This window comes from Schistocerca americana, chromosome 1 (assembly GCF_021461395.2).
Source record: "Schistocerca americana isolate TAMUIC-IGC-003095 chromosome 1, iqSchAmer2.1, whole genome shotgun sequence".
In the NCBI taxonomy this organism is placed as follows: Eukaryota; Metazoa; Arthropoda; class Insecta; order Orthoptera; family Acrididae; genus Schistocerca; species Schistocerca americana.
The window spans coordinates 752,900,190-752,912,776 of record NC_060119.1 but is presented as its reverse complement, the minus strand read 5'-3'; the positions used below and the strand labels follow the sequence as shown (position 1 = coordinate 752,912,776).

Here is a 12,587-nt window from a genome sequence, read left to right as displayed (position 1 = left end):
TTCCACTGGAGTTTATCTATCATCCCCGTAACGCTTTCACGATTACTAAATGATCCTGTAACGAAGCGCGCTGGTCTCCGTTGGATCTTCTCTATCTCTTCTATCAACCCTATCTGGTATGGATCCCACACTGTTGAGCAGTATTCAAGCAGTGGGCAAACAAGTATACTGTAACCTACTTCCTTTGTTTCCGGATTGCATTTCCTTAGGATTCTTCCAATGAATCTCAGTCTGGCATCTGCTTTACTGACGATTAATTCTATATGGTCATTCCATTTTAAATCACTCCTAATGCCTACTCCCAGATAATTTATGGAATTAACTGCTTCCAGTTGCAGACCTGCTATATTGTAGCTAAATAATAAAGGATCTTTCTTTACATGTATTCAGAACGCATTCACTTGTCTACATTGAGATTCAATTGCCATTCCCTGCACCATGCGTCAATTCGTTGCAGATCCTCCTGCCCTCCTAAAACAATAAACTCACAATTAATACTGGATGGGACTATTTGTAAGCGGAAGAACAAGATTTCTTAAGAAAATTTGCACTCTTTATTGCCTATTAGCTAATAACTTGCTGTTTTGTGTGACAAAAAATTAAATATAGGATACATAAAACCAGTAAAGACAGGAAACAAGCATGACAGTACACATTTTTTCAATCCTCAAGTCCTAGCATTTTTTCTCTCTAATCTTGCTACAACTTTACATGGCGTGCTTTCCTTTCCAGGAAAGAATCTATTACCTCATCAAAGTTCGTCAATGTTTTGCTACATGAAAAAACGAAATGTCATTGTCTAATACTAGAAAAGCTGTTAATACAAATAGTACCCAAGACTGGTGTGGTTTCTCGATCTGATTACGTGTATAGATAAAACGAAATAGGCCTGCCTAACATCCCAGCAATTGTTACACACACCAAATAAAAGAGACTGTTTTGGCACAAATTGTCATTTTTATAACACGGCAGAACATAATTCACGAAGTACCAATATCAAATGTTAGGAAATAGCTTGACATTTCATTCATACTCTCTAGCTTCTGAAGCATGAGATCGAAAAGTAGTAGTATGAAACTTTTATATGAATTTGGAATTGTCATGTTCTTCCGTAATTTGTGGGAGCCCCCATTTCTTCTCCTTCCTTGTTCTAACAAACAATCTTGTCACCACTAATTCTGTAACTATTCATGCCAGTGTAAAAATTTATTCTCTGGTTAACTTCACAAACCCTGCCACAATCATTGGTTCGGTTATCCCGCATTTATTCTCCGGTTAGGCGTTATTGTGTGTTCGTACAACACGTTTTCCACGCTACTTACAGAATGGAACTTTAGCGGCTGCTAGCCAGAGACTGTATAACTGGCCCTAAGTAGTGTAGCGGTCTGGCCAAAAATTTTCTGTCAAAATTTCATTTTCTTGGATCACTGAGAAAACAATACGTAAATTTTGTTGCCTGTTATTCCTGTTAGTTGTTTATTTCCACTCTGGTAGTCTGAATCTATGGAATTCGGTAGTAATTATAACAACACTGATCATTTGCAAACCCAGTCAACCACATAAACAGCAATTGTCATTCACCCTTACGTGTAAACGAAATTGCATTGCAATGTCAAAGAAGTCGACAGCGTATATTGCACGTAGACCCGTCTCCTTTTGTTTGCAGGAAAGTTTATTTCTAGATGTGACAGGGATTCTCCTGGCAGAGACATCACGTACACTATGCATGCATTCAAAACTCAACTTACGATTCATTCAGAAATCAATATAGAATTTGATCAAAAATTTTCAAAAACCAACAGGGATGCGTTCAAAGTCATATGAGTAATTGATAGACCAACGTGCGCTGGATGCTAGGCGCTTTGTGAAACAATGTCTTTTTACTCAATAATATGAATGTGCCCCCCCCCCCCCCACCCCACTGTATAACATTGAGGCAAGGTTTCTTTAACCAAAGTGAAACTAAGAAAATATGTGACCAGAATAGTACTCAAAAATTTATAATATGATGGGTTCCATGGTAGGTTCAAGTAACAACCCTGTCTCTAGTTTTAACCCAAACAATAATCTAACTGCTGCTCAATGACCAATGAAAATTACAGCATTGCAAACTTAATAAAATCAAATATACAGGGTGGTTCATTGATCATGACCGGGCCAAATGTCTCACGAAATAAGCGTCAAATGAAAAAACTACAAAGAACTTGTCTGGCTTGAAGGGGGAAACCAGAAGGCGCTATGGGTGGCCAGCTAGATGGCGCTGCCATAGGTCAAACGGATATCAACTGCGTTCTTTAAAATAGGAACCCCCAGTTTTTATTACATATTCGTGTAGTACGTATTGAAATATGAATGTTTTAGTTGGACCACTTTTTTCGATTTGTGATAGATGGTACTGTAATAGTCACAAACCTACGGCTCACAATTTTAGACACACAGTTGGTAACAGGTAGGTTTTTTAAATTAACACACTGAACGTAGGTATGTTTGAACATTTTATTTCGGTTGTTCCAATGTGATACATGCACCTTTGTGAACTTATCATTTCTGAGAATGCATGCTGTTACAGCGTGATTACCTGTAAATACCACATTAATACAATAAATGCTCAAAATGATGTCTGTCAACCTCAATGCATTTGGCAATACATATAACGCCATTCCTCTCAACAGCGAGTAGTTCGCCTACCGTAATGTTCGCACATGCATTGACAATGCGCTGACGCATGTTGTCAGGGGTTGTCGGCAGATCACATTAGCAAATATCCTTCAACTTTCCCCACAGAAATAAATCCGGGGACGTCAGATACGGTGAATGTGTGGGCCATGGTATGGTGCTTCGACGACCAATACACCTGTCATGAAATATGCTATTCAATACCACTTCAACCACACGCGAGCTATGTGCCGGACATACATCATGTTAGAAGTACATCGCCATTCTGTCATGCAGTGAAACATCTTGTAGTAACATTGGTAGAACATTACGTAGGAAATCAGCATACATTGCACCATTTAGATTGCCATCGATAAAATGGGGGCCAATTATCCTTACTCCTATAATGCCGCACCATACATTAACCCGCCAAGGTCGCTGATGTTCCACTTGTCGCAGCCATTGTGTATTTTCCTTTGCCCAATAGTGCATATTATGCCAGTTTACGTTACCGCTGTTGGTGAATGATGCTTCGTCGCTAAATAGAACGAATGCAAAAAATCTGTGATTGTCCCGTAATTTCTCTTGTGCCCAGTGGCAGAACTGTACACGACGTTCAAAGTCGTCATCATGCAATTCCCGGTGAATACAAATATAGTTCGGGTGCAATCGATATTGATGTAGCATTCTCAACATCAACGTTTTTGAGATTCCCGATTCTCGCGCAATTTGTCTGCTACTGATGTGTGGATTAGCCCCGACAGCAGCTAAAACACCTACTTGGGTATCATCATTTGTTGCAGGTTGTGGTTGACGTTTCACATGTGGCTGAACACTTCCTGTTTCCTTAAATAACCTAACTATCCAGCGAACAGTCCTGACACTTGGATGATGTCATCCAGGATACCGAGCAGCATACATAGCAATGCCCGTTGGGCATTTTGATCACAATAGCCATACATCAACATGATATCGACCTTTTCCGCAATTGGTAAATGGTCCATTTTAACATGGGTTCTGTGTCACAAAGCAAATACTGTCCGCACTGGCGGAATGTTACTTGATACCACGTACTCAAACGTTTGTGACTCTTACAGCGCCATCTATCACAAAGCGAAAAAAGTGGTCCAACTAAAACATTCATATTTCTTTAGGTACTACACGAATATGTAATAAAAATGGGGGTTCCTATTTTTAAAAATGCAGTTGATATCCGTTTGACCTATGGCAGTGTCATCTGGTTTCCCCCTTCAAGCTAGACAAGTTTTTTTCGTTTCATGCTTATTTCGTGAGATATTTGGTTCGGTCACTATCAATGTATAAAATACCCCATGGTACAACATAATCCACAAATTAGCCAATATTCCCCTGAAACTAAGTAATCCTAAACATACAAAATAAAAACAAATTATATAGCCTCCCCAAATCTAAACATTTCTTCAATGAATACAAGAACATATTATATGTGTACCATTCAATTCCATATTCTCATCAGTCAATCTCATGCTGAACTATCTCCACCCCCACACACCAAAAAGAATTGGTGTGTGACCAAATCACAATCATCACTCATGAAAAATTGAATCAATATTCGTATCATTATAAACAATAAGAAAAATGCTACTAAATGTCCCTCTCTGACATTCCCATCCCATCACACACATATGAATTACTGTACACTGACTACAACTGTTGTAGCCTGTATCACTAGTCATTATGAGAGAATTAGCTGTGTTAACCAGCTGTTCCACAACTTCATACTTTTACCAAGGTAAGCATGAAAACCACTAGGCCATCCAGAAAATTCTTAAAACTAAACACATATGTAAATAGTAAATAGCAAGGTGTCCCTTGGGGGGTGAGGAGGGGGGGGGGGCGAAGGGGGGAAGAAAGAAAACCTTAGCTATCATATACATGATAAATTATCCTCTAACTGCCTCCCCCTGTGCCAGAGCTATAGGGTATTGCCTGACCTCAAATGGTTAATGTGGATTCGCTTTGAGTGGATACTCAAAATCAGTCACCTTCACTGGTTTTTCAGAAAACACATCTTTGTTTTTACTCAATAACTGATATAATTCTGCCATCTCATCCTCAGAAATACCCTCTGTACCATTTACTTTACTCCTTATCTCTTTCTCGATCTCAATCTCATCTATTAAGGACTGTGTTACATGCAAACTAGCCACCAATTTTTCAACATTGAGTGCATTTTTTAATTTAACCCTTTTCCTTCCCTCAACAGTATTCAGTTCCACCACCAGGTCCTTACAATCTACATATGCCTCATATTTACTCAGGAAATCAATCCCCAACACCAGATTCATACTTAAATTTGTGACCACCAAAAATGAGTGACTAAATACTTCACCTCCTATGTTTACATCTAGAACTACCTCCTTTCTCACTAGTTTACTGAAAGTTCCTGTAGCATTTTTAATTCTCACCCCTGTCACTGGAAATTCCATTGTTTCCCTGCTCTTAATACGATCACAAAAGCTCTCTGCCACCAAAGACAGAGCACTTCCAGTATCCACCAAAACAGTTTCACAGACCCCTGCCACACCAAATGTTATTATTGGTTACACCTTTTCAATAAAATCATGCTTCAATTCTGTTTCGGCTTGAATAATGTCTATTCCATGAACACTTTATCATGCTCAACAGAGTCCAGAGTTCACAAAAGGTTTACAGGTTATTTCATGTTAACAGATTCATGAAGTTGGTATATCAGAGGTACTGAAGAATCTTCAACATAAATAACAAAAAAGGTTCTTTCATTAGAGAATTACTCCCTTCAGATGCTAAACATACAAAGGAAGGACAAAAGATACATATGATTGACGAGAAATTACAAGGGTCCTTATACAAAAGTCTGTTACTATTTCCTGCATTTCTCTTTTTCTCCTTTCTTTGCAACCTGAAGGAGTGCCTCTGATATGATGGTCAGGCTTAATGTATGTTTATTACTATCAGTTGAAATCTAAAGCTACATTCAAAAATTACAATAGTTTCTCTCCTTCGTTATTAGTATGTTTTTCCCAATTTAAGTTATGATATTTTAATATCCAATGACGTTATGAGATTCAAGAAAAGTTGATGTAGTAGCTGGAATAGTCCGTTCAAATAAAAGCCTCGGCATACCATTAAATAAGGAGTTTGAAAAGTTGTACTCACTTCTAACAGATGAACGTCATCATCAGATAACAAATTTTTGTGGAACAGCTGATCTGTCCAATTTACAAGTAAGTCTGAATAATGAGGAGATTCTTCAGTATCAGGAATGGAGATCATGATTTTCCAAAATACATCTGAAAAGTCTTGTTCCATTTCTCTTAGACGTTTAGTAAGATCTTCTTCAACTATTTTATCAACTTCCAAAACACCAATATTTGGAAGTGGAGGGATTTGCACTGAAAGAAAAGAATTAAGAAATTATATAATTCTATAACTTCTGAAACTGAATAACAAGGTAAAGGAAATATTACAACTATGAAGAGATGTAATCACAATGCCACAAATAAGACAGAAGTTTCATATAATGTATAACAATTATTCTGTAAGAAACAAATAGGGGAAAAAATGTCATATCCACTCATTTTCTGATCATGAATTTAGTTGCTATGAGCAAACAAAGACTGTACCTTTAATTTATCTCCTCGCAAAATACTTCAGAACCTTTACCTGAATATTACATACGTACTTAACAATTGGCAGACAAAGAGGACTTACAGAATGGTTTGAAAACAGAAGCTTGCTGAGAAAACAACCTCTGCGATTGCAAATCATATTCTTTTGAAATTCCATGTACTTCTAACAGATCTGCCTGCTCTTGAAGATTCAAATTGGATGGCTGGAATGAAAAAGATCTCAAGAACTCTCTCCTCTTACTCATCTTGTGTGCTCTCCATCTCCATTTATTTAAATAGTACAGCAATTTTCTGTTAGCAATGTTATGCGAGATTTCCTGCAAGCGTTGTTTCCTATAAAAATGAGAAAAAGAAATTATCATAGCCCTTCGAGTAACTTTTTATCAGGCAGATATTTTCTTGACAGTATTAAGAGAAAGGATAGAATGTATTCTGGTTGGAGTGTCCAGAGCTGGTGGCCATGTGTGTGGGTGATGTGTGCCTACTTGTGTGGATGGTTGTGCATTGTTCTTTCTTGAAGAAGGTTTTGGCTGAAAGGGATGAAGTATGGGAAAACAAGATGAAACCTAAGGGAGTAGGCCGACAGTGAAAGGCAAAAACCAACTGAAATTGATGTGAAAATACAATGAGATCAAAGAAAAAATAAATAAAAAGATTATAACATTGGCTGCAGGTCTGTGGGTGGATAAGTGAGAAGAAAGGTGACAATGGATTAGATTAGATTAGGTGAAGTTAGTATGTGCAAATTGGAATTAGAGAGGAGAAGGAGAGATGGGTGGGGTAGGGTTAGTAGGATGAGGTACAAGGTCATGTGGCCAGGGAGATACAGGAAACAACAAACAAAAATACATGAGAAATGACACAGGAAGAGTGACCAATGTGAAGGTCTAAGATTAACAATACTGGCATGAGTAATGTGGGACAAAAGATGCAGCACCAACAATCTGTGCCGTCTTGTTGCCATCTGTTGTGTGCTTTGGGTTTGGCTGAAAGCTTATATGAAACAGTATTTTTTCATGCCTGTCCACAAGTCACTGTGTCACCTTTACGGTGAGAAGCAATCTCTTCTTTTCAGGATATTTGCTTCAATCAAATCAAATCAATGGATATGAATCTCTTTTTTCAGGGTGCTAAAAATATGGAAATCACATGGTGAGAGATTGGGACTTAACAAAGAATGTGTAAGGGCTTCCTAGACCAAGTTCTGCAACTTCTTCAACACAGTCAAAACAATCTTGGGAACACGTGGGCCTGGCAAATGGGAGTCACGGCGTACTCCTATAATATAAGCTACTGGGAGGGCATTGTGTGGGAGAGATCTGTAGAACCACTTAATTTCAGACATTTCACGAGCTAAGGAATGTCTGTGATACCTTCATCGGGTTCTGAGAAATTCAGACAGCAGCGTGGAACTTTTGGCGAGCAGTTTAAGAGAAGCCAACTTTTTTTTAAGTTCCATAATGCCCTTGTAACAATTCTGATCAATGGACTTGTATCACATATCACCATGGATAAGGACGAAAGCAAACTCTAAGCTACAGAAATGGCATTCATTAGAACCATAAATAATAAGACTTTGACTAAAAATTAAATAAATGAGAATGAAGCTGGCATCAAAACGTCAATCACTGGTGTTAACAGACTGCAGTGGTGTCGTCATTTGATGGAAATGGGAAAAAATGTAAAACAGCAAGAAAATACTTCAGTGCAGGAATAACAGCAAAACAGCCAATGGGAATGTAAAGGAAAGTGTGGCTATACACAGTGAAATCACAGGTCGAAAAAGGTACTCTGGGTTTGGAAATACATCACGGACCGAAAACCATACAAAGACAGGAAACAATGGTGAGCACTTGTGCACCTAAATGTGAATTGAACTTACGAAATTATTATCAAGATTGCCGCAATTCATGTTTCCTCTAATTTTTCTGAAAATTGTTGTTATAGGTTTCAAATACTTCTGTCGCGTGTGGCTGCTGAACTATAAGCTCTAGACAAGCAATGAGTGTGGTGTGTGAATCAGAGTGTGTGTGTGTGTGTGTGTGTGTGTGTGTGTGTGTGTGTGTGTGTGTGTGCGCGCGTGTGCGTGCGCGCGCGTGTGCGTGCGCGCGCGTGTGCGTGCGCGCGCGTGTGCGTGCGCGCGTGTGCGTGCGCGCGTGTTCTCTTTATAAGACAGATAACATACCTTGCATTATCCATTGTTGTTTCAACAAGCAGTTCTATTTCATCATCCAGGATAGAATAGAAAATTTCTTCATATATGATTTCCTTAGCAAGCGTGTAAACAATGTCCCTGATAAGCTCAGTTCCAACTTCATAGATAAGCTCATCCAACAACTGAAAACAAAATGGTTAAGAGAAAGGATGCACAATATGGGAAGACAAGGAGGATAAGTGAAGATAATTTTCTCCCAACTACATCATTTCTGAAACAAAGTTTCCTACTCAATATACAGTAGTCATTTTCTTATCTAAGTGTTCCAGATAAAGGTGAATGTAAATAAATCATCTAAAAAGTACAGTGGCAAAAACAACAAGCACAAACACAACCACTAGTAGACTCTATGAAAGATGTTATCTCGCTTCAACAGCAACAGTACAAATCTGATTATCTGACAAACATTGCAACTGTCTTGTTTGGTACTTACATTACACTAAACTGTATTTCTGTGTTGTGCTGGCATTAATAATACTAATTTTCAAAAGTTACCATGAAATAGCAAGTGGAAATTGTGCTTAAGTATATAAAGTAAAATTTTCTCATGTTGAGAAATCAGAAGGAGCAATCTGTTTTACTTAGTAAAAACTTCCTAATGCCAAGATCACATAAGTATTCCTTTATTTACAACAACTGATTCTGACAGACTTTGCTGTCAACTCCAGGTCTTCAAGTAAAATCAAACTCAATGTTCACCAAAGAACAGTAGTTATGATATTTCATAAATTTTGCACATTCTGGATATGCAGAACTTGGACAAATATTTTCTTTTCATTATTTTAACTTGCCAACTTAAAAAAATGATGGCATTTTTTTCTTTCAGTGTACAAGGATGATTTGAAATGTCCTTAGAACAGAAGGGGGAAAAAGTACTTACATCACTGGAACTTTATTTTTATTTTTCAATGTAGTCTCCTTGTAGATTAATGCACTTGGTTCCATGATGTTCCAATGCCTTGATCCCATCTCAAAAACGAGTTTCCTCCATGCCGGCAAAATAGTTGTCAACTCCGATTATCAATTCTTCGTTTGAAGTAAATCTTCATCCACCAAGAAAAATTTTCAGTTTTGGGAAGAGATGGAAGTCTGATGGAGCTATATCAGGTGAATAAGGCGAGTGTGGCAAAATTCATACCTTAGTTCATGTCATTTTGCCATCGTGACAGCACATGCGTGCGGGCTCACATTGTTTTGATGGATTATGACTTTCTTCCTTGCTAAAAATGTCCTTTTTTTGCATATTTTTGTTGCAATTTGTCCTGGAGGTTAGCATAGTAATCTCCACTAATTGTTTGCCTATTGGGGAACAGAATCCCCTTCGCATCTCAAAACACTGATGCCACAACTTTTCCCGCTGAAGGAATTGTCTTTGCTTTCTTCGGTGATACACAATCAGCATGTTTCCACTGCTTTGGCTGTTGTTTTGTCTCTGAGGTATAGTAGTGCACCCATGTTTCACCTGTGGTCACAAACCGGCGCAAAAAATCTTTTTTAATTCCAACATTGTCCCGATATGTCCATTCTCATGTGTATCTGGTCCAGCTTCAAGAGTGGCAGTACCCATCTTGCAGATAATTTCTTCATTTCTAATTCTTCAATTAAAATGTGTTAAACCCTTTCAGATGACATCTGGCAAGCATGTGCAATTTCACGCACTTTCAATCAGCGATCCTCCATGACCATTTTGTGTACTTTTGCAATGATTTCTGGAGTAGTGGAACATATTAGCCGACCACTGCACGGATCATCATCTAAGCTCTCCCGACCAAATTTAAATTCATTTGTCCAGTTGGAAACAGATGAATATGAAGGAGCAGAGTCCCCCAGTGTATTCTTGAAATCGACATGAATGTCCTTTGCTTTCATACCTTTCTTTATGAAGTACTTAATCATGGCTCGAATCTCAATTTTTTCCATCTTCGCAAATCATTATGCGGGAACAACAGAGCCACGTCACCGCGACAGATCTCTTCCAAGAGCAGAACGTGGCACGTGTTTACAGGCAACAGTCCAATGAATATCACATGAACAACTCGTTGCGCTAGCACTGACCTCTCATGGTGATTCCGAGAACTTTTCAAACCACCCTTGTATGTTTAGTGTTCACCACAACATTGTATTATTTGAAAGACAAAACTTGCCTCCATTTACACCTTGTCATAGGTCCCAATTCCTATTCCTCACTTTTAAAGTCCTGTACTTACTTTTATATCAACTATCTAAGCTATAAACTTCATTTTTTAAGATCCATGTCACTTCATGTACTCATTTTTTAACAGGAACCCCCTCCTGCTGATTCTTACTAAGGTACTACTACTTGATTTTCCTTTCTAATAACATAGCAATAACAATAACATCTATATGTAACATTACTATTATTATGAAAAAATAATGATTATTAATTTCTACCTTCTCCTCTACATTTTCCCCCCAACTTCACCCCCCCTCCCCCTTTTTTTTGCCGGACTAAGGACCATGAGCAAATTTCAGTTACGTACTCGTTTTCCTCTTCTTTTCTTCCAGTACTCTTTCATCTGTTCACAACGTTTTTTTCTGTCTTTTGATCACTTCAGACTAGTTTTTTTCCCCTAAATCCTTTTTTTTACTTCATGCATCCAACTTCCTGTTAACTTCTCATCCCACAAATATTTGAAGATCTTTTTGGTTAATCTACTGTCTTGCATTTGACAGAAAAGTCCAAAAAAATACCAGTCTTCTTTATCTCATATGATGCATTTTTAAAGTTTTGACAAAATTCCTTATTACTATATAATTTCCAACCTTCCATAGTTTACCGTAGGCCTAATGTGTTCCTAGTGATCCATCTTAATAGTATCTCCAACTTATCCAAATTATAGTTTAATGCTAGACATTCACTTGTGTGTTGACATTCTGGTTTCAGTTTTGTTTCGTAATGCCTTATTTTTACATTTTCAGACAGGCATTTTTTTGTTGAAAATATCTTTAGTTATACCATATTACCTTCCCATTTCATGTATCCTGTCCTCTATAGCAGCTTATTCCTAACAAATTCCTTAGATAATCTCCCCAATATATTTACTTTTTTTAAACTTTGCAATTTGGCCAATACCTGTTTAATGTTTGTAAAAAAAAGTTAATTATTTTTTCTGCAGGAATTCTTAACCAGTACTACTGGCTATTTCTCCTAAAAGAGTAATTGGTGTTACAGCAGATGTCACATTTTCAGAAAGTATGGCAAAGTCATCTGCAAATGTGAGACAATTTAATCCAATCTTTTTGTTTCCTCCTCCCAACCTTATTGGTGAACTCTTATATTCATTCTGTTTTTCATTCCATATTCTTGCTATTTTTTCTAAAACACAAAAATAATTTGAAAGAGACCATCACCTTGCCATACACCTTTGTTTATTTCAAAGGGATGAGATTTTTCTCAAACAAATTGCACTTTAGAGACTGTGTCCATAGGTGTTTCATGAAACAGATTTGCTAATTTAGCTTTTACACCAAATTACATACCATTTTATCTATAGTTTGTCTGTCAACAGAATTAAAGACCATTCTGAAATTAAAAAAAATAAAAAAAAAACACTACTACAATGTATTTTCAATTCAGTGGCAAACGACTTCAGATTCAATATTTGTTCGGAACATTTCCTCAAATTATAATTTTAGATCATTCTTGTTTTTATTGCATGCTCGATGTCATCATACATGACATGCTATATTTCTTCTATCAATACCAGTTCCAGTCGAGAAAGTTTGCTTTGTCTCAAACTAAAATCAATTCTCTTGCAATATTCCCAGAATTCTATATGGTGTGTTGCAAAAGCCGTCAGGCGCAAATACCACACGGCGACACACTGCCGTCAGGTTGGTTGCCAGCTCAGCCCCTCTGACTATACGATGCTCTGATTTCGTGACTTTAAGTGTGATCTGCACCTACATCGGACCACAGTACAGAGGGCGTGTAAATCAGCAAGAGAGGTTGTGCGTAACACGAACATTTTCCTGCATCCTCCTATGTCACAGGCAACCAATCAGGAAGAAATGTACCCCGCCATGCGGGTATTTAGGACCACTTA

At 37.7% G+C, this 12,587-nt stretch overlaps 1 protein-coding gene across 2 annotated transcripts in view; it reads right to left on the bottom strand.

Moving 5' to 3' along the window:
- LOC124611148 (germinal-center associated nuclear protein) overlaps positions 1-12,587 on the bottom strand; it is a 279,556-nt gene that overhangs the window by 124,169 nt on the left and 142,800 nt on the right. For both annotated transcript variants that reach the window (XM_047140221.1, XM_047140218.1), the window contains exons 15-17: positions 8,491-8,642; positions 6,388-6,638; positions 5,833-6,068 (exon numbers count right to left, since the gene is read on the bottom strand). In XM_047140221.1, coding sequence (XP_046996177.1) covers positions 5,833-6,068; positions 6,388-6,638; positions 8,491-8,642 — 639 coding nt within the window. The remainder of the gene's footprint in view (positions 1-5,832; positions 6,069-6,387; positions 6,639-8,490; positions 8,643-12,587) is intronic.